This window comes from Calypte anna, chromosome 5A (genome assembly GCF_003957555.1).
Source record: "Calypte anna isolate BGI_N300 chromosome 5A, bCalAnn1_v1.p, whole genome shotgun sequence".
NCBI lineage: Eukaryota > Metazoa > Chordata > Aves > Apodiformes > Trochilidae > Calypte > Calypte anna.
In genome coordinates this window covers 33,763,572-33,790,532 of record NC_044251.1, presented here as the reverse complement: position 1 = coordinate 33,790,532, position 26,961 = coordinate 33,763,572, and the positions used below count along the sequence as shown (strand labels likewise).

General features: G+C 39.3%; 1 protein-coding gene across 2 annotated transcripts in view; it reads right to left on the bottom strand.

Moving 5' to 3' along the window:
• Window positions 1–26,961, bottom strand: part of ASPG (asparaginase) — a 47,179-nt gene that overhangs the window by 1,192 nt on the left and 19,026 nt on the right. Inside the window, exons 7-15 of one of the 2 annotated variants that reach the window (XM_030451974.1) lie at window positions 23,788–23,900; window positions 21,734–21,919; window positions 18,698–18,811; window positions 15,587–15,706; window positions 14,378–14,473; window positions 13,284–13,447; window positions 7,656–7,742; window positions 1,240–1,339; window positions 859–917 (exon numbers count right to left, since the gene is read on the bottom strand). In XM_030451974.1, the coding sequence (XP_030307834.1) occupies window positions 864–917; window positions 1,240–1,339; window positions 7,656–7,742; window positions 13,284–13,447; window positions 14,378–14,473; window positions 15,587–15,706; window positions 18,698–18,811; window positions 21,734–21,919; window positions 23,788–23,900 (1,034 nt within the window). In that variant the 3' untranslated portion in view covers window positions 859–863. Of the gene's footprint in view, window positions 1–858; window positions 918–1,239; window positions 1,340–7,655; window positions 7,743–12,825; window positions 12,985–13,283; window positions 13,448–14,377; window positions 14,474–15,586; window positions 15,707–18,697; window positions 18,812–21,733; window positions 21,920–23,787; window positions 23,901–26,961 lie in introns of those variants that run through there. The other variant, XR_003987651.1, reaches the window with a different exon arrangement.

Here is a 26,961-nt window from a genome sequence, read left to right as displayed (position 1 = left end):
ATTTCCCATAGAAAGATCTGTCAGATCTGCTGCTTTGAGCACGAGGCTCAGGCCAACAGGGAAACACCCCTTTTACCAAAGCAGCATGGAAGAGATCCAGGCTGGGAGTCCTTTTCAGGGACCATCAAGCAGCTACATTGAAGGTCTGAGTTAGAGAGGAGCCATGGCACTGTCCTGTCCTCTTGTCCCATGCCTGGAGGGGCAGCAAACCCTCAGCAGTGCTCTGCTTTTCTGCATCCTCTGTACAACTGACTCCTGTCCAGCAGGACTCTGTCCCCTCTTTACTGTGGTGGTTGAGGATGTTACATGAGAAGATGGGCTGGTGTAAGGTGCTCCATTAAAAGGGAGAGGGAGAACACAGGTGGAAGGGCAGTAGGTGCCACAACAGCACCTTCTGAGCAGGATCTGACCTCTACTGCAGCTCTGCTGGAGCAGGAGGCTCCTGGGCTGTGTAACACCAGGCCTGGAAAAGTGCTTGATAAAGAGTCTTTTCCTCTCTATAGCAGGCAAGACAGAGGAGCAAATTATCACAAGGAGCAAGCAGAACAAGACATTACTGCCCTCAGTGGTTTTGTTTCCATAGCATTTAGATTCTCAGCCAGGTTCAGAACCACACTGTGGGATGGACCATACAAAGGCATTTTCAGGCTCAGGCACAGAGAGGGATGAAGAGAAGCCCCACTCTACTAAGAAGGACTGAAGTATTATACTGAATTGTATCAGAAACAAAGGCAGGAGCAGCAGCTGAACCCAGATGCTCTAGGGTGAACTAGGCCTTAACTACAAAATCCTCCCTTCATACATGTGTATGCTGATGTGTACATTTCAGAAACCCAGCACATAAAAATGAGATCTTACCTTTTTTATTGCTTTTGCCTAAAGAATTCAAGAACCTCTTTATGCCCCGTAGCCTCTGCCTGTAAGTAGAAACATGAATAAATCCTGCCATCCTGTGCACCAGGATGTGCAAATACTTACTTGTGGGAAGTAAGAATATGTTACCACAAAGTAATTAAAATCCAATTTAAATTTTAATTCCTCTGACATAGATGAGAAAATTCTGGCTCCAAAAATTTATTACTTCGGAACAGCCCCTGACTTGAGTTTGCAACAAACTCTAATATGGTTTACAGTCCCCAAAGTAGCATTTATGTTTTCCAAACTAATCTTGTGTGACAGTGTGTGTTATTGCTCACACAGCTAGCACACCACATGGAGTACAGCCATATGCACACTTACTACTTGTATGGGATTCCTGCCATCATAACCAGTTTGCTCCAGGTCTGCACCAGCTAGGTACCAGGCATACAGCCCATCCACATCACCTTTAGCTGTAAGGCTGGAAAAAGAATAATTAATATTGGTTTCAGTCCATTTCAGAGTGCTCCTGGGTCCTGCCAATTAGCTCAGTATGCCAGCATTCCACCAGAACAGGCTCAACATGGCTGCCTGGGTAGAGAGGTAAGTATAGGAGCACTATTACAACAGCTTTGAATAGCTGAGCAAGCAACACAGCTTGATGAATCAGTTCCTTCAATTAATAGGGCAGTGCCATAAGTACTTACAACAGGCTAGTTTCACATAGTGGGTGTGACTATGACCAAAGGGGAAAAAAAAGTCATACATACAGTTTCATATTTCACAACACAATATTTATCTCATGAAATGAGTTGGGGGGAGGGCAATGGCTAAATCAAGATGCAGCTCCGTAAGTAAGAGCACAAGCAAGCGTGCTAGCAATTGGCATGCCTTACTTAACACCACTAAGAAACCCCCTTCACAAGTTTGCATAACTGTGTTTGCTAGCAGAATTTATGACAACATATTTGTACAATATCATTTGGACAGTAAGACAGGTACATTTTTTGAGTTATAAGATACTTTCTAAGATTTAAATGGGTAGCAAGGAAAAAAAAATCTTTTAAAAGATGACTTCTATCTGCCAGGTATAAGAAGAAACTGAAAGGATCAAAATTAATCATATACAAGTAAGTGAGTTAAAGTTTTCAGAGGAATGTACACCAGATTGTTTCTTCACACATCTGCATTACTTAAGGTTCATTTTGAACTTCTGTTTTGGTAAAAGAGGGGCTAACAGTCTGTACACATGCAACAGTGTGACCTTCTGTACCAAGCCTGTAGATGGGCTGAACTTACAGCAAGGCTGAGAGGATTACCTTTGGTTTTGTCAAGGTATCAGCATCTGTCGAGGCTTCAGACCTGAGCTTGCTGTGTGCTTGCAGATTGTTTCAGCAGAACCACATGGATAATCATCAAGTGAGGCTGAATCTCATTAGGGGAGGGGGAACCCTCCTCAAACTTATTAAGAGTTTGCTGCCTTAAACAGTGCTCGGTGGGGATGAACAGCAAACTGCTGGCTGCAGGGAAGGAGGATTGTGATGGGCTCCTGGGTATGACACCCAAGCCAGGCAGACTTGGTGGAGTCGAGAGGGCTGGAAGATGCAAGGGGCAGACAGACAGGTAAGCTAATGGAAGAAACTCTGAACACAAGGCTGCAACATATAGCTCTCTGTGAGGCTGAAATAACTTCTGTTCTTGATTAAATCTCTTTAAGTAGCTGAAAAAATAGTTTCAGAGGAGTCGAAGCTTCTAATTTCTACACTCTGAGGAGAGAATCAGAGAGAAGATTTTGCTTGCAGCAGCCCCAGGTCAGAAAGGAAAAGGGAAAGCAAATGGTCTTTGTGTGTATTCCTACATGCAACCCTGCTAGCCCTGAGGCAGGGCAGAAGACCTGCAGCTGGGGCCTTTGGGGCACAGGGAAGTAGGAGTGGGTTGCTATGATGTTTAAAAGTGCTTCTATCTGATAGCATGAAGTAAAGGATCAGTAAATCATGAATGAAACTACCATCATAAAAAAGGCCCCTCAGAAGCAGTAAGAAAACACAGGAAGGAAAAGGAGGCCTTAACAGGAAGCTCAGTGGGAAGTCTTTAAGGAAACTGCACGAAAAAGAAGCAATAAAGAAAATGTGTAAGCTTCAGTAAAACAAAATAAATTGTTTACCAGCCACTTCTGGAACACAAGAATTATCTTCATTTACAAAGACAAGCCTCGTGCCACTGATGCTGTTAAGATCCCAAAATTAAGGAACAAACAAACAGCCTACCTAGCCTAGAGAGTTACAAACACCTCCAACAGTGGACTGGAAAGCACTCCATTTGCTGAACAGAATCACATCTTTCAGCCATGTGCAAAGCCAAAATCACTTTGGGCACAGACCAGTACATTTAGAAATATTACCCACACACCCAGGACAATTCAGCTGGTAACACTATAAGCAAGGAACAACGCTGCCCTTACTTGAAAATTAAGTGCCTAATAGCACCTCTTCAGAAAGAGCAATTTAACCCACATTGCCAGAGGTCAATGCTGTGAAGTGATCTCCTTCTGTGACCTCAGAGCAATCCAAATACACAGAAGTATCTTCAATTTTGCAGCAGCCATTTACTGACCAAGTGAGAAATGTATTCTGTGGGGACTGGGACCCGGAGAATAAAAAGGGACATAGCTTGTAAGATACCACGTTAAACAGAAGAAACCTACTAGTCACTCACTTAATTATAATCAACACCACCACAAAACATTTTCCCCAATTCCAAATCTCTGTAGTCAAACCAAACACATCTGTATTTGCCTTTACACACTATAAGTGTACTTCATATAGTGAAATTTATACACTGGACTTCTCAACAAGAACCTCTGCTTTACACATTTTTTTCAGAGATATTTATGCCAGCAATGCCAGCTACAAATGCACCCTCTAAGCACCAAGTTCATTTTTAGGTCATGAAATGGAATAAAAAAAATGTTGATGTAAACTTATCACAATATTTAAAATCTGCTTTGTTGACAAAGAACTACTGAATTGGATTGTACTAAACTTGGACTAATACTATTTGCAGCAGATAAGCCGAGGTATGCTGCCTATCAACACTCTTGCATTTAGAAAGAATTATTATGTACCCATTTCACAGTCTCAGCATAAGTAATGTAGCCATAATCATGGCAGAGCTAAGATACAATGAACAGTGATAATGCAATTATACACTATGATTTTGTGCCTCCTGTCACACTGGCATCAAGCAAACTCAGCACCAGGAGCTGCTGTTCAAGGGGTGTTCTGTCAACATACCAGGACTGCAGCTGCTTGGGCCTCAGTGGGTTTAGAAGGAAAAAAGCCAATGCAGTTCTAGATCTGGGAAGTAGTACGTACAGTGAAATGTCACTTTGGGGTTCTGTCCTGCCCCCTCAGATACTAGGATTTCATCTTTCCCAGGGACACAAAGCTCTGTTTTTCAGTGATTCTCCTTTCTAAAGCAATCACGAAAGACTTTTTTTTTTTTTTATCACCCTGATAGAAGAAAAAATATCTTTTCCCCCCCTCACATTTTTTTTTTTAGATGAAAATCCTCAAAAAGCGAGTTAAAAGTCCTGCACAAGGCATGGTTTATTCTATCCTTCATACATTTGGGAGTACTGCTCTTAACTAGCATCTCCATGTCTCTTTTAGCTGAGACAGACTTCTTTGAAAGATAACAAGCATTAGATTCCTGTTCCTAATTCCTGCAGAGGCATATTTATCCTTCATTCCCCAGCATAATATCCCATGTCCCAAGTTTATATTAAATTGAAGAGGCCTCTTACTCTGAAAGCTGCTGGTTTTGAAAGGCTGCATCCTTGTATATTACATCATATAATTTCATGAAATCTAAGAATATGAAAGAGAAAGTGAGAAAGCTGGTTTGGCTTTTTGCCTCTATTTAATTTCATGAAGTACAGACTTGGTCAGAGTATCTCAATTCTATGCAGGCTGTTTTCCCTGAAGAAAAAAAAAAAAAAAAAAAAAAAGCAACAGTTTACCAACTCCAAAACAGTATTACTGCAATATGAGAAGAGATTCTGTTATTTTTGACAGATTACTAACACTGGGATTTCTTTCTCAGTTCAAGACAAAGCCAGACACCAAACATCAACAAAGTGACTCTAAAATTCAGACTAGCACCTCTCACTGAAATAAAAGAAACCAGCAAGTAAAACAATGGAAGGTTTAACAACTAGATCATCTTGGCTGTACCTATGTGCATCTCTGCTTCCTACACAAGATTTCCTAATGATACTGTCCAGTTGTCAGCTCTATCCAGCTGTCAGTTCTGGCTGGGACTCCTTTCCCACTCAAACATCAGCAATGCCAAAGAAACACATTCAATTTTATTTTATCTCCAGAATCTTCCAACTGAACTACTCTATTATTGTCTAAAATCATAAGTCTAAGCAGAAGGAAGCTGATGAGACACTATTAGAACAGAGAAATCACTGTTCATGTTTTTTTATGGAAGCAAATTTGTTTGAGGATGGGTAAGTAAGGGGGAAACATAACTAGAGCTTAACAGAAAGCAAGCAGCTTTGTCCTTCTAAACCCCAAGAAGTTGGTGTATTGCCTTGATGAGAACTTCAAACTGGTAAAAATTGCAGCTGAAGGCACATTAAAGGATAGAAGAGATGTAAGAAAAGAGTTCAACGTAGACAGAATGAAGAAATTATAAATAGCTTGTTCTATAAGCAGCTTGGCCATGAAGATGATGACTGCCATGAAGGTGCTAGTGTCTGCAAAGAGAAAGCTTAAAGGGAGGAGGTAAGAGGCAGGCAGAGATGTGAGCCCAAGCATGCTGGAAAAATGAGTGTATTGGTCAGGTCACCTGAGGACACTCCAGAGGAGATATCAGAGACATTTTGATAGGAGAACAACCAACCAGCACCTCAGATTTAACAAGGTTTAGGCATCTGAATAACACTCTGTGGAAGAAGTCCACTTTGGTGGAAAAGACTATACCAGGCCCTCTAGAACAGCAAGAGGGGAGAAAGTCCTTCAGCTCTGTAGGAACTATGTAATAATATTACAAGGGTTGGACCAGTTGATCCTTGAGGTCCCTTCCAACCTGCCATGCTATTAAAAGCCATCATTCACAAACTGCACTCTCAAAGCCTGAGCCCTGCCTTAGGCTGGCTGTGCTCCTGGTATGTGCCATTATGTCCATCAGTGGGCAGCAGCCATGGCTGCTAGTCCAAGCTGCTAGCTGGGAGAGCACCAAGGTTCTGGCTCCTGACCCACATGGAGGTGGGAACAGCCTCTTCTCCTCTCACCCCAGGTACTCTACTCCACACTGAGTCCTCATTCAGCCTCTGCACACACATCCTCTCCCACCCTCAATTTGGAAGATACACATTGTTGTTATACCAAACTTCCTACCACCCCTGCAAATTTCAAAATATCTTTACAAGTTTATTATCAAAATACCAGCTTTGAACACCAGAAGATTGGGCAACGCAGATGGCAGGGTGTACAATCCTCCTTAAAACGCTGCAACAAACTGCATCAGAACCGCTCTTTTTTTGTTTGTTTAAAGGACCCTTGTTCTCTTCTTTTTTTGCTTTGTTTTCTTTTTGACATGCTGCTCCCAGATCAGGAAGCCAGACTGGTTCTGCATATGGCACCAGGGCTAAGCAAGGGGCCAATTATTTACAGAGGAACACTATCCCCTGAACCACTCCTCCTGCATTCCTGGCAGATGGAAATTCTGCAGACCAAGGGTTTACTCTGTCTTATCACTTGCAGTGCCCTGGGAAGTGCATTTTAACTTCCTGGTAAAACTCTTTTATATGAAAGCCTCCTCTGAGCATGCTAGGACCATGGAAACACTCCAGCCTGCATTTCTTGGTTCCAGAATTGCTCAAAAGACAGAGTCCAGTCTCTATACAGACCACACATAAGATTTACCTTGACCCTGTAGTTTTCTAGACAATATGCAGAACCAGCTGGTTCCTGTTAAGTCTCACGGTTTCCTGCCAAGTCCTGATATAAAGGCCAGTTCTCAGAGATATTTTTTTTTTTTTTTTATGAGAAGAAGAAGAAAGGAAGCAAACACCAGAAGTAATTTCAGGAAATGCACAAAAACTTTATGATTTTCAGAGTAATTTGTAATTCAGGACCAGTACCGGAAAAAATAAAATCAAGCATCTATTTCTTTTCATAATATATATCCATATCATTAGATCACCTTATATATTAGAAGCAACTGTACAGAAAATCAGCTTAAAAAGAGGTTTATGTCCTCTAAAGGTTAAATATAGAGATAGTGAGTAGTTTTTAAAAAGTTCTGGGGTTAAACCTATCTACTTGATTAAGTTTTTAAGAATAATTATATATGATTGGTAGACTAGAAGCCATTCCAATATAAGTGAAAAGTGGATTTTAAGAAAATAAAAATGATGCACTATGTGCAGCTTTATTCTCAAACAGAGATGCTGTTCAATCACACCTTGCACAGCCTCCTCCTCACCCTTCCTCAGTCCAAGATGAAAAAATGGGGCCTATTTCCTTCCAGTTCACTTATACCCACAACAGTTTCTACTTTGGAGCCCTGTTGAATTAATGATGTTCTGAAAGGGCTGATTCTTAATTTCCTCCCTTGGCTTGTTTCCTCATTATTAGTCTTGCACAGAAAAAGCCACATCATGTTTCAGGTACCCAACTGTTTCTTGGATGTTGCCTCAGACCATTTTCCATCCTGAATGTCTTCTGAAAAACCATCCCCCTCCAAGCCAATCTGAGGGCCATCTCACCTTGTATCACATTTACCTGCAGAGTATGGTTCCAGTGTTCTCCAAGTCGTGACTTGAAAGATGCGCTCCCGTTTCTCGTAACAAATTAATCACTTGTATGTGCCTTTATGAAAGGAATAGAAGAAAGAGAGAAAATGTCTGGACTGATAGGTTTTTTCTCCTGAATCCAGTATTGATTATATGCACAAGTAGTCTGAAAAATTTTATATGATATTCACCACCATCACAGAAACAATGAATCTTCTCCAAGGTGACAGATGTAGTAAAAAGATCTGCCCTGCCTATCAAAAAGTAATTTACATACTAAGATCATGGAAGTATTAAGCTCAGCTCTGAAAATGAAACAGATGCATCATCCCTTTCTCTTCAAAGACCTTTTTGTCCTTTACCTTAATACTAGCTTACTTCTTGGATGAAAAGTTAGTTTACAGTTATCCATATTAAGCCTATGTAAGCTTGTATGTTTCATACCAGATCTTAATTTATTAATTAAAGGATTGTACAGATGCTCTAGGAATCATTATGCTTTTCTGAACACAGGTTATTTAACCTATCAGAGAGATTTTTTTAAAATTGTACTTTGTTTTAATTGACAGTCAACAATAAATTAAAATACTTCTTTGTTTGATGGCAAAGCATGGCTGGAACAGCACATGCTCAGATTTGTTCAGTTATCTAAGGTATTTCCTCAGGTGGGTCCCTTACAACATGGCTAGACATCCACAAGCATCTCCTTGAGCCAGTAAGTAACAGGACAACTTCTTATATTTCAGTCTGTGGAGAAGAATGAATTCTACATGTATGAAATTTTAGTCTTAAGCAGAACAGTAATTACCTGAAAAGAAATCTCAACTAAATAGATTAAAGCAGAACACGTCTGTTCACTCAAGTTCAGGGTACAGAACTGAACATGGGGAGTGTCTGCATCCTCTCCAGCGACTGCCCTGGAGTATTCCTCATTTCTCACCTTACACTTGAAATCACAGCATGAAACTAGAGCTTTTTAAAATAAAAGCTATGCAATGGGGCTGCACTACAAAATAAAACATGGCAAAACATGTAAAGTTGTGTAGTATCTTCCCTCAGTGTGCTCCTGTATGAAGCACATAAAGTCTGTACCTCTGGATTCCAGTGAAGAGCCAGGCTTTTCTTTCTCCTATTATTATTTTTTACTTCTCACTAGTGACAAGATACCCTCCATAATGCACTTCATGTCCTACCTACACCACACAGACATTGCTACACTGTGTGTGACTCTGTAAGTCTTTGATACAGAAAGATTTGGGGACATTTACCCCATTAATGTGTTTAATACCACAAATTTACATGAGGAAAAAATTGGTTTGTAATAAATAAATAGAAATATTTAAGTATTGAAACTAACAGTATTTGCAATAAATGCTTACAACAAAACATTTCTAAATAGAAGCACAATGTTCCAATGACTGGGAATAGTTCAAAATCATGTTTCTTGATATGGCGGGAAGAGGAGGACATGTACACCACTGCCTGTTAATAGAGGAGGGTAAGGGAGAGGAAGAACAGGAACAAACAGTAATGGGCAACTTAGAATTTAAACTTTGTATTGTAACTGTGCAAAGCAGATCCAACCAAGAAAGCAAACGGACCACTTCTTACATTCCCATCACTCAACATGAAAACTATGTGGGAGGTAAGTTGCACTACAGCTTGTTCCTACTCGCACCCAAATGGTATCTACGTTTTGCAGAAACTTAAGCCTACCCAGAGTACCACTTCTGTTGTCCTGTACCTACCATGAGAGTGTTATTCATATTTCAAGAGCCTGGCTGTGAATTTTCTGATACTGTAATGTCTTAGGGACATGAGAGGTATTTTTTTCTTTATAAGCTGTTTCTTTAAGAGCTGCTCACCTGTGGCTTTACAAAAGCCTCACAGGGGTCACAGTTCAGCTGACCTGAGGTGCAGCTGATGTCATGAGCCACAAACTTCTCGAGAATGGTTCAAATGTGATCCCTGTTCTAAGGTAACAGAACAAAACCAAAAGCACAGCAACTGCTGGCCAGTGGAAGTTCAAGGCATGGAGGGAAGGCCAACATCACCAGGTTAGCCTGAGGTGCACACCTGCTTACCCAGTCTGGCCCCATCTGATAAGCAAAACCATGAGGAGCTACTGTCACCTGTGAACTGCTCCTGACTCTCCCTTTTGTAAGTGAGCTCTGTTACCAAACTGTGGCTCTTGGTCAAACACAGCCAATGGAAACAATGCTAATTCTCCTATATTACTCAATTTAGCCTTTTGATGGTGCTGCTGTCATTCATTGTCTTTCTGATGGAAACAACCAACGAAACAAAAAGTGCTTCTAGTATCCCCCCACCCCCACCTCACTGCTAGATCCCATTATCAATAACACTGAAGATAAAAGCCCCAATGTATACTAGTATTTTAATGGATCAGCAGGAAAATAAATGTTTTGGTATGATCCTTAATATTCACTATGAGTGAAGTTTGACATGTGTGTGAAGATAAAGACATGTGAATGTTGACCAGTTTGTGAGTGCTCAGGATTCACAGAAATTAAGGTGCTGTACAGTACGGATCATCTTAGGCCATGACTTGGCAGACACTTATTATAAGTGAATCAACTTCAAAAGAGATGAATCATACATGTGAAATTAACACGCATGTAAGAGTTTGCAGGATTGAGGCCTTAGGGTGCGCACCTTCTACCAACTCTCTTTAAAGAAATGCAGGTGTAATGTATATCCAAACTTGACTGGCCTCATTCTTTTTAATGCTTGCTACCCTAGCAACTGGAATGGTTATGGCAGGATCATCTTAGTTTCACTTGTTCTGTTTTCTGTATGGGATCAGTGGGAATTTTATGCTCAAAAACAAGGACAGGCTTCAGAGCACTTCTGGAGTCAGTCGTGGTTAGATTTTCACTCTGCCTTAGATTTCCTGAAGTAATGTAAATGTAACCTTGCAAAATAGCAAGTATTTAAATTCATGTTTACGTGGGAGGTAATTTTACTGCCTCTAATCTGATGTTCTCACAGCACTGTATGAGCAACTCCCCTTTTTCAACCTTTTACTACTGCTCAACAAGTAAATGGAAGTGCTTTTACTACATAAAATATACACAACTTTTATTCAAGACATTTTCCTGCTTAGAGAATTTCTGTTATTAAAAAATATTATTCTATTGTTTTGAAAATGAATTATCCCTTGAGGGTACTCTATGAAATTAAAGGAATGCTACTAATTTTGATATGTCAAGCAACTGGCCTAAATTAACAGTGGTCTGTTTAGCTACGTGCTTTTAGTTAAAGTGAATGAGACTACATGCAACTTGCAGAGTTACAAATTAAAAAGAAGAAATGCAGTAGTTTATTTTATATCTAGAAGGGGACTCCAGATTTTACCATCTAAAGAAGGAACGAAAGAGTCACAAAGTAAAAAAAAAAATTGACTGTTGTTGATATAGATCAGCTTGCTGGTCTACCAGCTAACAGCTCTACGTTAAGATTTTAAGAAGGAACATAACTCCTGATTGTCTTTACAAATTATTAAATGGAAAAGAGAAATCATTCATCATTATATATAGGTTTGCATGCTAGGTTAAGGGCAAGCCACTGAGAAATGTGACATAAACAACTGGAAGAAAGCTATTTTTAAGATGAGTAGACACTGTACTGCAGTTAAATATATATTAAACAAATATTTATTTTCAGAAAATGGGATTAAGCTGATGCAATATTCAGTCAAATTGAGAAAGTGACAATATTAAACAGTTTAAAGCATTGACTGCTCATTAAAAAACAGCTTCCCCCTCCCCTCTCTGCCACTTTGTACACTGCATTAGGATAATCACTTTCAGCACACAACTGTTTTATAAATAGAACTTAAATATTTCTGTAGCAGAAATCTTTTTGGTGAGTGTCTAATTATGCCCAAATACAGCTGTCTGATCTTTACCATTTTCCTTCCTATGCTTATCCATGTGAAATGCAGTGTGAGTACGCAGCAGATCATAAATACACGTTTATGAGACTGGTTCTAAGTCTACTCTTCCTCTCATTCCAACAGCAGAAACAAAAAGAGAAACTGAAAATGGTTATGGTGCAGTTCCCTTTTACAGTTCCCTATATCAAAATGGGTGTGCAGTTTTAAAGAGCTTAAGAGTCATAGTAGGAGTCTAATATAGGAGTGGCAATGCTAAGGAATCCAAACAACAAGCTCATGTGAAATTCCTCAGGCGGTAGATGGGTGCGGTACAAAAAGTAGGTGCCTGATTTGCAGGAACATCTAATGGTATCTAATGCTTTACCATTTTCTCACATTGGACCAGAGCCACCTCTATTCAACTACGAGGTTATTTGTTTGATTTGCTGTTGGGCTTGTTTTTGCTTTAAGACTTGAAGGGTTTGCCACTGAAGGGCTTATATATTCATGAGATAAAAGAGTAACTACAGAGCCATAGGGGACCATGCAGTAGGTATGGCAATAGCACAGTGGCCACAGAGGACTCTGAGTCTGAAGTGTCTGAAGTTATCAAACCCTGTTGAGTTTTCTACATCTGGCCTTTGAGACAAAAAAACCCCAACAACCCTCCAAGTTATTCCTACCACCAGTGCAAAACCAGGATTGTATCACAGAGAGATAACTCCAGCCTCACAGACCAGGTGAACTCGTCAACAACAAAAAAAAGCTGTAAGAATATTTGGGGAGAGACATCCATGAAGATTATGAAAATTCTATCAACCTAAGCTCCTTTACAGGAAAATGCTTCTCTCCTGCCATCATACAGACTGAATGCGAGATAAAAAGCTGAAAGTGGATCAAAGGAAACAAGATTAGGGCATGCAGCTTCTAACACGTTAGAAGACCAATGGCTCTGTGAATCCTCAGGCTATATAAACTGTTTTAAAATTAAATTTTTATATCAGATAACCTTTATATTCTGTGCTGTGGCCATTCCTTAGGACTATACAGGATGGAAAAGACCAGTAAATTGCATGTCCATGACTACCATTCAAGAACTGCTGACATCCAGAACAACAGGAAGAGGAAATCCACAAAGCAGGCAGAGCCACGCAGCCATACCATATGAGTGGGTGGAAGAGAAAAATCAAAAAACCAGTCACCCAGCAAGAGACTCAGGAAAGCACTAGTGGAAGGGAAAGATTAAAACATGCCAACCTACCGGTATATTTTGTGCCAATTGAAACAGTCTGGTCTTGATGAGAAAGGGGAGGGCAGAAAAAACAGACAGCCCTCGGTCCTGCACTCTCACTCCTGACAGTCGAAGGGAGTGATCGGTTTGGCTGTTTTATAAGGAAGCCTCATAACAAAGAGTGGAATCCTGAAATTATGGACAAAGTCTTGGCGGGAAGGCAGCAATAAATTACCTTATGCTAAAATTTTGCATGCATACCAAGTTCTTTGCTTTCATTTCATATTATTGTAAAAAAAAAAATCTTTTAATTTAGGCTAGTCACATCCCTTGAGATGAAACTGGCTGGTGTTATTTTAACTGCTATCATTTATTTACACATGATTGCTGAGATAGAGTGAGACCGAAATACAGGGATTGACTTTAAATCCAAAATGATAGAAGGTTTACAAACTTTATGTAGAGAGCTGTATAAATTATTTTGTTACCTGAACTTGATTGCATTCATCAGTGGAGTAGATCCGTATCTGTCTCGAGCATAAACAGTTGCACCAGATGTCAACAAATACTCAACTAATGGTAAATGCCCTTCAGAGGCTGCAATATGAAGTGGAGTTCGCCCATCATAGTCTCCACAGCTCAAGTTTCCACCCTACAAAAAGACACATCCTTCATATGCTAAAAAATATAATGGCTGCACATTTAAGTTGTTGATATAACAGTAGATGCATACACAATATATTAATTCAGCTATCCAAAGGTTAAGCTGTCAATGTCAAACTTACCTCACATCTATCTTGCAGCATTGTTTTTGCACCAGTAAAGATATTTCTTCCACCTTCTGCATGTTCCCCCTTTCACCTGTATACTCATTATGGCCCCTTCAGATATGCTGTTAATTGCAGTACACCATACAGCAGCTCTGTGCCTACATTCTGCTAATTTATTTTTCTTTCTCAATTAAGTGTTACTTTGAGGATATATTTATCCTTTCTGGAGGATTTTACCAAAGTCTCAAGAGTAGGGTAAACCAAGGCAAAGAAGAAAAGAGGAAAAAAAAAAAAAAAAAAAAAAAAAAAGGTGATACAAAGAATTGCCTTTTTCTTTTTCCAGGTATAACCCAACCTAGAGCTATGGGAAGAGCCAAGAATCCTGAATTAGCACTGCAGTGTGTTTTGCTTGAGTATGATTTTCAGGTTCTTTTTTTTTTCTTTTTTTTTTTTTTAAATCATGATGGATTTAAATCCAAAAGCTGGATACTTATGAATATGCATAAAGAAAGTTAAGTGAAAGAAAGCAACACAAACCATTTTAAAGTGTTCCAAGGCAGGAGATAAGAACTTGCATTTTAATTTTCACAGTTCAAAAGAAAATGTAAACAGCTGAGAAACAGGAGAAAGAACACACCAGTTTTGAAAGGCAAAGACTGAGGAGCCTAGAAACCAAATGCATTCATGAAATCACTTTGATTCTAACTCTCTAACTCTTAGGTAGTTACTTCCCTGTGAGCATACCTTCCTCCTATCACTTATAGCTCTGTTTAAAAATTTGTGTTTTGTACAAACTGTTAATTTTACATTACCATTTCTGCTATGGCTCTTAGCGCGTCTATGTCACCCAGTTTAGCTGCAGCACAAGCCAAAGGTGGAATTAATGCATCTCTGACGGCTTCTAGCTCCTGAGAAACAAATAAAATTAAGCATTTAGTATCAGCCTTGCTTCTAGTAAGACTGATGTCCAACTCATTAAAACACTGCCCTTGCTTTCTTTCATGTAAAGCTTCCAAATTAGTTATTTGACTATTTAAAAATTTAGTTCTTGGAAGGAAAGCAGTCTCATGTTTATTTTACATTTTGTCTGCCTCACATCCATGAAGATTTATATTCCTCCCTGGCAAGACTACAATTACGTGATATCTATATATACCATTTAAGGTACATGCACTAATTACCATCCCTGTACAGCTGCAGTTACACATCAGTATAATAAGTGGAACAGCACTGGTAAGAATTGGAAAATACCATACAGTCCAGTCTCCTGAAGACTGGATCTTTACTCATGTGATTCCTCAGATATTTGTGTAACCTGTACTTCCAAAGCTCCACTGACAAGTAGAGCCCCCGGGCCCTCTAAATATTCTCATATTTCTCATGCTTCCTAAAGAAGAACCATACATTCAGTATTCATTAGCTAGTAAAAATCCCATCTTCCCTGAAACAAAGCCAAGAGAAAAGCAAAATCTTGTCTCTTACAACCAATACTATATGTTCTGCTTTTCTAGTTTGGAGGAACTACTATTAAACACCACAAATTACACTTATGTAATGCTTCCTCTAGTATCAGCCTTCTCTGACTGTATGTACAATTAAGCTGCTTTACCCATTATTATTTGGATTGCTCTAAACTGTCAATACATTTGACCACAAAAATACAAAGCACTTTTTCATATCATTGATACTCTGAATTACAGCAACCGTCTGAGGTTTGTTATTGCAACCAGCCAGCCAAGTAAATAAACTCAAGATGGAGCTACAAAGAGGAAAAAAAATGTTAATATGTTTTTAATTAAAAACATTTTAATGTTATGCTTGTCATTGTGTCCTTTCTCCCTAACCCAACTGGTTAGCTGGAACACTCAGTACTAAAAAAACAGCAAAAAAAAAAAAAAAAAAAAAGCCCCAGTATTCCATTTTTTTTCGCATCTCTGTTCACCTCTAAGCTAAGTTCATTTAACTGAGCTTACAAGTTTACAGCTTTACATGAGTTTACTTTTAAATATTGAAGTATATACCTCTTTGCTGCTGATACTTAGAGATTTGGCAATCACTTGAATAAACTTGCTATCTCTCAGAGAAATCTTGGCTCCTGTGGGTACAACAGTCATTTCTCCTCTTAGATTCTCGCTCAGCATCTGAAAAGCAAGCAATCAAATCCTTTGTTAGCAAAGGAAAAATATGGCAGTAGCCTAATAAAAAAACTTAGGATCAAGTAAAAAAATTGTTTGGAGGAATTATGGAAACTAACTGAATGCAGACAAAAGATTAAAGAAATACTTACTGTCCCATGAAGATTGCAAGTTTAAAAAGACAAAGAGGGGGAAAAAAAGGGACAGCCAAATAAAACTTTCTTCCAAAGCAAAGAAACCAGAATAAGCACATAACAAAACATCCCAATTTTTAGAGTATGCAGACAAAAGCTCCCTAGTGGGGTAAGCTGCAGCCTACTTAAGAATACAGATAATAAGTAATTAGCATAGTGAGGCTGAAGACCAGAATATTCTAAAATGTTGCTTTTTACAATCATTCCCAAACCTCAATACTCCTACACACACTGTGCATGTAGCCCAGTGCTGCCTGCGGATGGTCATGTATTTCAATGGGTTTTCAAATAGCTCTATCAGGACAGATTTTGTTAAAATTTGGCCATGGAGATAGCTTTGGATGAAGAGGGTCTACAGTAGTAGAAGTAATTTGATATTAAAGCAGGCATGTAACAGTTTGCAGAATGGGTCAACCCAATATAACCAGGGAAAAAAATGATCGGCCAATTCATGTGTAGAATGTGGTTGAATATGGCAATAAAGAAAATAGTCCAAAATGCAGATTCTAGGAAATCTGCAGCATGGTGAGAGAAACCAGTCATTATAAAAAACAACTGGTTTCCTCAATTCTGACAATTTTACATACTGGCACTCTTTCACGAGAGGTTGCTGATGCAGCTATAAAGCACGTAGTTATTCCAATTAGAATTTTAAAAAGCAGGATTGTGAAAGTTTGCAAGAAACAGATGTGATGTTGGAAAGATGAATGCCCCAGGTTTACTTATGTCTAGGCATGCCCTTTATTAAAAAAAAAAAAAAATCTAAGCGCTGACAGCACTGTAGCTGTCTGCTGGAAGAGTCCCATATCCGTATAACTCAGAGGATACCAAATGCTTTGGCACACTTTTAGAGTTTGACAGGTTGAGATCATTGCTTTGCACTGGTAACCTTAGCAATAGGCACCTGTGCTGAACGCACCCAGTGCAAAGCCCTGCGTGCCTTGCTCAGTCCTACCAGCTCTGCAGCCATTTCCATGTGTCTGGGGGCACATTCCTTGCTTCTTTGTGTTGAAAGAGAATCCTAAAATAACCACGCCAGCTTCAGGAGAGCTTCCGTCTCTTGGGAGACTATTGTTTGGTGATATGTTTAGCTGGAGATATTGCCACACATATTTCCAGCCTTTCTTCTCCTCCTGGTCTCTACCACCCATTCCTGCCCAGGCAGCGCAGCATGCTGCTCCCTAAGCTGTGCCAACACAACTGTTTGCGGGTCTGTACAAAGAGCCAAATGGTGAAACCAATCCTGCTTAACTCAAAGAAATTGCAAAAATTCTTTAGTTTTTCAAACCATATAAAGGTTTGAAAAACACCCAGGACCACCACACAAAAACTGCGCAGCACATCCCAAAGGACAGCATATGAATATGCAGGAGTACCTTGAGCCAATGGTACCTAAAACGTCCTACAACCAGGTCCTCACCTGAGTAAGTCAGCTATCTTACCTCAGCAAATTGGATCTCAAATTAAGTTTTAACTCGCATACCTAGGCAAGAAGCCAGCTGGGAGAGTTTCTCCTGTCCCAGGTCAAATAATCCTCTGTGCAAGAAGCTTTAAAGTCTTCATTAAAAAAACAGATTAGTCCATGTATGTTCCAGGGTCAGTGAGTGTACCAAGGGGGCATCAGTGAATAGCCTGGGTTTCTAAAGCGCAGAGACACAAACATGGAGTGCCATTATTCTTCACAGAATTCTGTTGCCTTTCAGGCATGTTCTTGCACAGAGTATGTTCCTCATTGAAGGAACATCTGAACAAACAAATAGCCTCTCCTCAAATTTTTCAGAGCCAAGATTTAACAAACAACTGAAACCCCAGAGTCTGAAACTGTTTTTAAGCATGGTAAGTGGTACTTCCAGCCACCCCACTTATGATCACAGGTATACAAATCTGTCTGTCTCAACAGCTGCTACCGCTTGGAAGATACTGAGCATGAAGTAACCATAAAATTTGTTTTAATTTTAATAAAACCCCCCCACATCACAAGATACATGTGCATGTAGTGCTTAAGTCTAGAGAGTGACTCATCATGATGTCATCTCCCAAAGTGTCATGGTTATGATTTCACAGCACACAAGCACAGAAGCACATGCATTCTGGCAGACTGCTGCTCTCCTATCTAATTCAGAGCTGTATGATCCTTGTATAAAAGAACATGATCTATAACTACGTAAGTTGTGTTTAACAAAAGCCCTGATTAAGCCCAAATGAACAGTAAGAATGTTGTTAAAGGGCTTATGATTTTAAAATCAGTTATAATTGGTCCTTAGAATAATCCTCTATTTTTTGTGTATTTATGAAGTGTACCTCCTCTAACAGAAACAAAATCTAACACTCTCATGAGTAATGCTGTAAAGCAAGAGGCTGTAGGCAATATTTACTTTCGGAAATAGATTTGTGCGAATGAAGTAATTTGTGTGAATTAAATCCTTACCACACTAAGATCAATGACAAGATCTTTGCTGATTTCAATAGGGTTGGGATTTTGTCTCCCATATAAATTTCCATGCATGGGTGTTCACTACAGAAATGTCCAAGGCAGACTACCACCATTTAAAGACAGCATTTTTATGGGCTGGTCACAGTCTTCACTTGACTTATGCAGAGAATTCTTTCCTTTCCCAATCTACACAACTCCATCTGCCTAACAGTATTTTCCTTAAGGAAGAAAACATGTGATGTTCACTTTATGGTTCTGGAATCAGTTCCTTTAAAGTGCAAGAGAGAAGCTCAAGGAATCCACCTAAACAGAAATGTGCACAGTAGATGAGAAAGTTAAAGCCTTTCAAGGTCACACTGAAGTATTTACCTGCCTTTTCTCCTCCCAGGTAAGCTCACTCTTGCTGAGTGTATATGACAGTTTAGCTAGGGCTGCCTCTGGTGTCATATCACCTCCAGGAATTGCACCAACATCAGCAAGAGTCTGAATTAAAAAAAAAAAAATTCCAATTAGCTTAGCATTCAGAAATACATGTGTGAACAGAAAATGCACATGAATGATGAGAAGCTACACAGAATACAGTATGCACTGTGCCTCCACTCCCCTGCTTCTCCTACTGCTACTGTAATTTTGGTCCTTTTAGTTATCAAATACCAAGCAAATACTAGAGCCAGCTGAATAAAGATGAGTTTTACTTCAAATTCTTTTTCATGCAATAACATTGAAGAATTCACCAAAACGATTGCCATGGTCACTTACTTTGCTAGAAGGGAAAGGTTACAGGTCTGTATCAGCTATCTGCAGTTGTCTTATTCCCTTTATTGAAAAGCTGCAGTTACTCTGCTTTAACCCAGTGGCATTTTGAACATTGCCAAGTAGGCTGTTCTCATACAGACATATTTACCATTCTTTTATGGGGCATAGCTTTGGATGAACTCCAGCAGTACAATGTGCTCACAGCAGGAGTGTTTTCAGAGCCTTTCAGACTGCACTAGCAGTGTATGATTTAGAACATACAACTAAACTGTGTAATTTACGCAGTTCTGGCAAGAACAATTGAAAAAGATGAACTTTTAAACTTCTTTATGGTAGTTAAAAAAAAACCTAAACAAAAACTACCTGAACCAAAGAATAAAAGTAGAAAGATCTTTGCTACACTCAGCAAGCTCCATAAATGTACAGTGAGTAAGAGACAGAAGAGTCTTCAGATCCCTTGTCTCTAGATTGTACTTAGGCTTCTCTAAACCTCAGATCATCATCTCTGCCATAATGTGATGGCTCACAGTACAGCATCTTTCAGTAGGTTCTCTGCACTTCACTTTACTTTTAAGTATCTTGTATACAAACTTCAGCTTTGAAATTTGTCCTTTAACTAATATTTTTAGCAAGATACAGAGCCTTAATCAGCTCATTCACCACTTCCAGAAACCCAAGACTAACATTTTTAAAAGCCCCATGGGGAAATATGCACAGAGAAGGTGAGAAATACCTTCTGTACTGTAGTGCTAGCCAAGTAACAGTTATGGCTTTTTCAGCAGTTTTGAGAAAAAGGAGAAGGAAGGGATTTCCCAGCTTCCTTCCTACACCTTAAGTACTCTCAATTACAAGTTTCTACTGTGCAGATGGATCAGAGGCGAGACATTCAATTAATTAAAACAAACACTTCAAGAGAAACCAGGGACTCAGCTGACCCACCTGGCTACCTTGAGTTAAAAATGTCCTAGCCATATGCAAAGACCTGTGAGAGCTTTTACTTAAAGAAAAATCAAAGTAAACTTTCCAGCCATTAATTCATAATACTTCTTCTATCAAGGAGCATTTTATGAAAAGGAAAAGGCAATGGAAGAATAAGCATGAAATAACTTTGTAGGATATAGGTCTGTCAGTGTTCTCCCCAAAAGATGCCAAGAGAACATGGAAGCTTCCACCAGTGGATACTGAAAGAAGATAATATATGTATACGCTCCTCATAAAAAGGGTAAGCCAGCATTACTGTGGTTCAGTTAAGACCTGAGCAGAATCTTTCAATTCAGCAGATCAGCAGTCTGGATCAGCAGAGTGCCAAAGGCCATTTTAGAGATGTCTGCTTGTAAAATCTTTTAATCAGAGCATAAGAATAGGGTTTTTCTTCCTTCCACACGTTAAAAGTTCACCTCAAGCCGAAGATCACATAAAACCTAAGCTTCATTTTCATGTTGTTTTTCTAATATGCTTGGTGTCTTTTATTGACTTAACTACTTTCTCCCTTCCATGTGAATTGTTTTACTTAATCCACATATTCTTATCATATTTGCTAGAGTATGGGATCTTCACAAAAGTTAATGCTTTTCAAAACATCTCCATTAATTTATGCAATTTTTTTACCCAAATGACAGCCCTTTTCAGAAAATACTGAGTTTGAACACTGAAGAGGTAGAAAGAATCTCTAACAATCTTTTCTTTTGCCTCAAAACCAACTATGTTCCTGAAGCAAATACAATCTAAAGCTGTGTCTAAAACAATGTTACAGAAGGCAGGTTTCAGCACCAGACTACATTATCTAGGTTTGTCCTACAGTCACTGAAGAGGCTGGCACTGCCAGATGCGTGGTTGCTCCCAACAAAACCCGGTGTTTAAAACAGGGGGATGAGTCACCTTCTGTCAGTGTTTGGTGGCTATTTAATGGCTCGCCTTTTACAAAGTCCAGTTAAACCAGCTTCCTTCACAGCACCATGTGCAACACATACTCTTCTATGGCTTTGAGCTCGTACTAGTCCACTCATGTCATGTCTTAATACATGATTAAGAAACTCACTATAAAATGTCCTGAATATTAACAGTATCTCCACTAAGTCAGCTTTAAGCTGGCTTTTGTGGGTTTCCATTCTGCAAGACACACATTCTTTACATACTGTTCTCCAATCTCTTTCTGAATTCAGTTGTACTTCCCATCATATGAAAAAGGGATCTGGAATATTGCTTGGATTTGCAGGCTTTCTTGAGATTCTTATATTGTAGCTAAGTAACTGCTGGCCTATCATATAGTAGTTTATTTCATCATCTGACCTCTAAGCTAGCTCCTAGTGCAGTGGAATCCTGTTGGGAAAGACACTACCAACATAATGCAAGGTATGCTGGAGTGCTACACATGACAACAACAAGCAATCAGTAATCTGGCATCTGAACTGACTGTTCCTGGCTGTTTTAGTTCAGTTACTCCTCCAGACTAGAAGTAACAGGATCTTGTTTGCAGCTCTTAAATGCTTCCAGTTTAAGATTTTTCAGATAGTTATTTTGAGTTTATTTATTTAGAGTTTAGTAAATCTGGTTTTATACACTGGGACTACTAGAAGCATAAAACCTAGTTGTAGCAGTAGATTTTTTTTTTTCCACAGCATTAGTCTGAAATCATTGCACAACCCTTACCTGCCCTGTTGCATAGACTGTTTTAACAGAGCCTCGTAAGCACTGGGTACAGTTCAGAATCACTACTTTTCGTTCAGTTGCTTTCTTCAGTTCTTTCAGCAAATCCTCTCTGTTGTTTGGGGCATTGCCACTTCCATAAGTTTCAAGTACAATGCCCTCAATTGGAGGCTGAAGAAATGCTTTTACCTGTTTAAAACAAGACAGGGAAGTGCCAAAGATATTTTAAAGTCACATCAAGATTTTCACATATGGCACAGAGTTTTTAAAGATGGTCTGTTTCTGCTATAGTCCTACCAGCTCTCATGCCTCAGTCTTCTCATGTCCCTCTGTGCCCCCCATTTTCTGTAACTGGGACTGTAGAATAAGCTTTTTAAAAAATTAGAATTTCACTCTTTAGCTTCCTTTAAAATTCCTAGAAAGGTATTTTAAAATTAAGTACTTTCTACAGTCATGACCTCAGTATGACAAAGGATGCTATTGTTCAAGTGCCATTAACAGCCTATGCTGTTGCACCATTATTGCAGAATAAAATGGTAGATTTACACTTGTGAAATAAATGTAAAATTGAGTTTAAAATCCCCAGATTTGTTATTTTAGCAAAGAGTTTTGTTAACTAATGTCTGCCTAACTCAGAGAGACAGAGTCTCACATTTCAGAAAAGACCATTCTAATGAAGCCTGAAGTTTATTTAACTCAAGGCAGAAAAAACCAAAAAGGAGGCTCTAGTTCATTCTTGGCTACGTGTTACTGAGGTAGCTACCATGGCCTAGCAAATGATGCCTAGAAAAGTCTTCTTCCTAGAAAGACACGTTTTAAACAACCTAGAGGGTTCCTTGCTCATCACATGTGCTAAATACAATACTTTGTAAGCCCCCATGAGGCTAATTGTGCAGCTGGAGTTTTATTGCAAATATACCACCCCTCTGCTTTTCCATCTGTTCATATTCACCTAGAAAGAATGGTAATGTAATTGAGGAGTGCTGCATTAACTACTGGGTTCAATTTAAGATGGCAACGGCCACAAAAGACCTGTCAATTTAATGGAACTAGTATTGGACAAAAATTAGAAGACAAATCTACCTAAAACTGCAGTTCTGAAAAAAAAAAAATTCTAAAGGCAAAACCCACCCATTTCTCATTTTCAGCAACAAAATCCCACTTCTAATTTTCAGCTCTGTATGAGTGCAAAGGGTCATGCTAATCATAAATGTGAGACAAAATTAACCTTAAAAAATAAGCATGAGTTGTAGAAATACACTCCCCTCCACCCACCATATTGTGTATTTTCTAACAAGATGTCTATCACTAGGCCTCATTATGCAGCTAGAGAGCATTTATGTGGTCACTATAGCCTCCATTTGTCTAAAAAAGAACACTTGACCTACTTAAGTTTCAGAGCCAAGGTTATTTAGACAAAAGATATCACAGAATCGTAAGAATAATCAAATGGTTTGGGTTGGAAGAGACCTCAAAGATCACCCAGTTCCAACCCCCCTCCATGGGAAGGGACATCTCCCACTAGACCTGGTTGTTCAAAGCCCCATCCAACCTGGCCTTGAACACTTCCAAGGGTGATTCATCCACAACTTCTCTGGGCAACCTGTCCCAGTGTTTCACTATTCTCACAGTAAAGACTTTCTTCCTAATGTTTAGTTTCTAAACTAAATCTACCCTCTTCCAGTTTAAACCATTACCCCTTGTCTTATCATTACATTTCCTTGTAAAAGGTCCCTCCCCAGCTTTCCTGTAGGACCCCTTTAGGCACTGGAAGGCCACTGTAAGGTCTCCTGGAGCCTTCTCTTTTCCAGGCTGAACAACTTCCACTCTCTCAGCCTGTCTTCATAACTGAAAAACTTTTATCAGTAGTTTATGGCATATGAAAACAGTCTTTGAATGTCCTGATAGTCCAAAAAACAGCAAGACAGATCCTTTCTGTTCCCTCCAAAACCCCAACCACTGCTACAACAATGAAGTTTCCTTATTTCAGCTAGCTGAACTTAAAAAGTATTTGAGCACCACTCCCCCCACTTCCCAAATGAAGTGGTGATGCTTACAGCAGCAGCAGTGATTCCAGGGAAGATTCGCAGAAGCCCAACGTTCCTGTTCATATTGGTGTGAACTCGGAATTTCTTTTTGGTATTGGCTCTCCATACTGTTTCCCAGTTTACTGTTAAAGAAAAAAGGCTTGTTCAATTTAATATTAAGTGATAGCATTAAGTGCAACTTTAGCACTTCCAAGATTGTCTTTAAAACTGTTTCTTATGTAGGGAATTCATGAAAGACAATGTATTTTTGAAAAGAAGAAATAAAGGCACATTTAAGATAGCAGCTATAGAAGCTGATCTAACACACCTTATTTATTAGGTAGCATAAAATACATCTTCAATTCCAGGTCAGAGTTTACTGTGTTATGTTTTAGCATTATTTCCAAAATAGTCAAGATTCCAAGATAGACCAGTATTAATCAATATTTCTAAGTCTGTGCTCCTGAAGAAGATAATTAACATATGTATATCAATTTAATAGCATCCTATAGCAAAGACTTCCAAAATGGATATTTTAGTTCAGTGCTCATCAGTGAACAGGATGATCTATCAGACACAAATCTGTATTCCCTTACTATAAACTCTTCAAAAGAAGTTTGATAGCTGTGAAAACCTCTGAGACCTGATGGGTTCACAATCATAGAATTGGCTGGGTTGGAAGGTACCTCAGAGATCATCAAGTCCAACCCTTTTACCACCGTTGTGGTTGCTAGACCATGGCACTGAGTGCCACATCCAGTCTCTTTTGAAATATCTCCAGACATGGAGAATCCACTACTTCCCTGGGCAGCCCATTCCAATGTCTGATCACCCTCTCCGTAAAGAAATTCTTTCTAATATCCAACCTAAACCTCCCCTGGCACAACTTAAGACCATGCCAATGCTGAACATGCTCTCTTAGTGCCAACTCTCCGAGTTCAGAGTGCTCAGAAAGCCTCAGCCAGACCTTCATCTTCCCAGACATAGATGACAAATGCAGTTACTGCTGCTGCTAATCACCTCCAGAGTTTATTAAGTAGTTACTAATGATTAAATAAAATAGCAAAGATTCGATTAACTCTGATTATACATTTAGAGCCAGAAGCCAGCTGTTTAACTAATAGTTTGTTTGTGTTGCATTATTAGAAACCAAGTCATGCATTATTGATTTCAAAATTTTACTACTTTGGTGTATGAGCACAGCATTGGTAGTGCTGAAAGCTCCTACAAGGCAGTGGAAGAAGTTTAACATGCAACAGCTTACAGCTCAAAGTGTCATTCAATCAGAGCTTCAATCAGAGCAGACAACACTGTAAAGTTACCTGTTACCCTATTGTGATTTAAGCTTTTTAGATTTTGGAGAATCTCAACAGCATGACAGATAAAACATCTGCATGCATAATACTAACTTGCTTTCAGACATGTGGGGAGTTACTCACACCAATTACTGTTGCAATCTCTTGCAATCATCAGACAGCCATTTGCAAGAAAATTCAGAGTACATTTAGAAGCTTCCACTGAAGCCTGCTCTAATGCCCCACCACCCACTAAAAACTACAAAATCCATTAAGGTGGGACAGAAAACAGCAGTCATCTAGAAGGATTTATGACCATTCCCTTCTTGTTGTGCTGCCCTGTCAACAGCTAAAGCCTTTTGTATATTCTTTCTAAAATAATACTGTAAGATGCTTAGAAGGCCACAAGCCCTTGGCTTGGCATCATCCTTGTCCAACCAGCTGCACCTCAGCACATGGATTCCTAATGCTGTGGGAACAGGAGAACAGAAATACAGACTGTCTTCCAAGTTTCTTTGTGCTGAATGGGCCAGCATGGCTCTGAAACCACCTGGCTGGATTTATTAGTTAGCCAAATAGGTCTCAGAGGCCTCCATGAGCCTTCTAGAGTGAGTGAGAGACCTGCAGGAGATACATGGGTGAGTGCAGAAAGCTGTGCATTTGTTTTGCTTGAGTTTCATAGGTCTGGCTAACCATGTGTACTCCTGAGCACTGCACTTTAAGAAGCAGCAGTGTTTAGCAATATGTCCAATCCTTTCAACCTTCTAACCCACAAGTTAATTCTTTAAAAGCAGCCTCCTCTGTAAGAGGGATGGCAATAAAACTGCATCAGAGGTTTTTCTTTTATCCTCCATGAACTAGGATTCCCTGCCAAAACTTCACAAATGCACCCTGCTAAGTTTGGCAACTATTAGCATCCCTAATGCCTGCAATGAAGTTGAAGAATGAACTGAGGAAACCTGCCCTGGCACAGATTACTCAGATATTACTGAAAGTAGAAGACCAAGAAGAGAGATCAGAGGGTAGGTTCCAGAAGTCAGACCTATACCAGGCCTGTACCTGTACTCTTGGAGTACACTCTACCAAATAATGTATCATCTTCAAGATAAATGTAATGTACACAGACATAGTACAGTGATGTGATTTCAAACTATATTAAAAAAAAAGAACTAAAGACTGCCCCCGAGTTAACATTCTGTTGGTCATGAACCTCATCAGACTGCATAATGTGCTCTGACAGACTCCACAGATGTCAGTTTTCCATTAGACAAACAAGTCTAAAAGGCAGAACAAAAGGCAAGTGTGATGCAAGAGCCAAAGACAGACAAATGTACATAAAAGCCTGACTTAATCTCAGATTTATTCAGAACTACTGTGAGGCAGAGCACCATGCAGGGGAAAAAGAGTTTAGAACACCTTTGCATCTTCCCTCTCAAAGACTGCACCCACAAAAAGGAAGAATATTTATGTTGCATAGCTAAGCTCAAGCATCTTCACTGCACTGAATAAACCAGCTGTCTTGTAACCTATAGTCATACCACACTATAATCTTCTTTTTATCCAATTAAAAAAAATAAATCAAGAAACAGTATTAGGAATCACAGTTCTTGAGTGAGAAACTCATATACAAGCAGGTGAAGTACAGAAAACTGTATGGATGTCCCAGTGATCATAAGTTTTTATTCTATGGATAAGAGGGACTAAGTAGGGATATCCAATTCTGGCACAACACGAGAAAACAGTAACCTGTTCTGACTTCGGTGGTCTGTGCTTGTGAAGAGTTGAAATGATAGAGTGTACTGCATTATGTAAATATGGATACAAAGCTGAGGAACAAATGTAAGCTGGCTTTCTAGCACAGCAGACAGTTTTTAAAGCAATGTACATAAAATGAAGTAATGGCTATTTA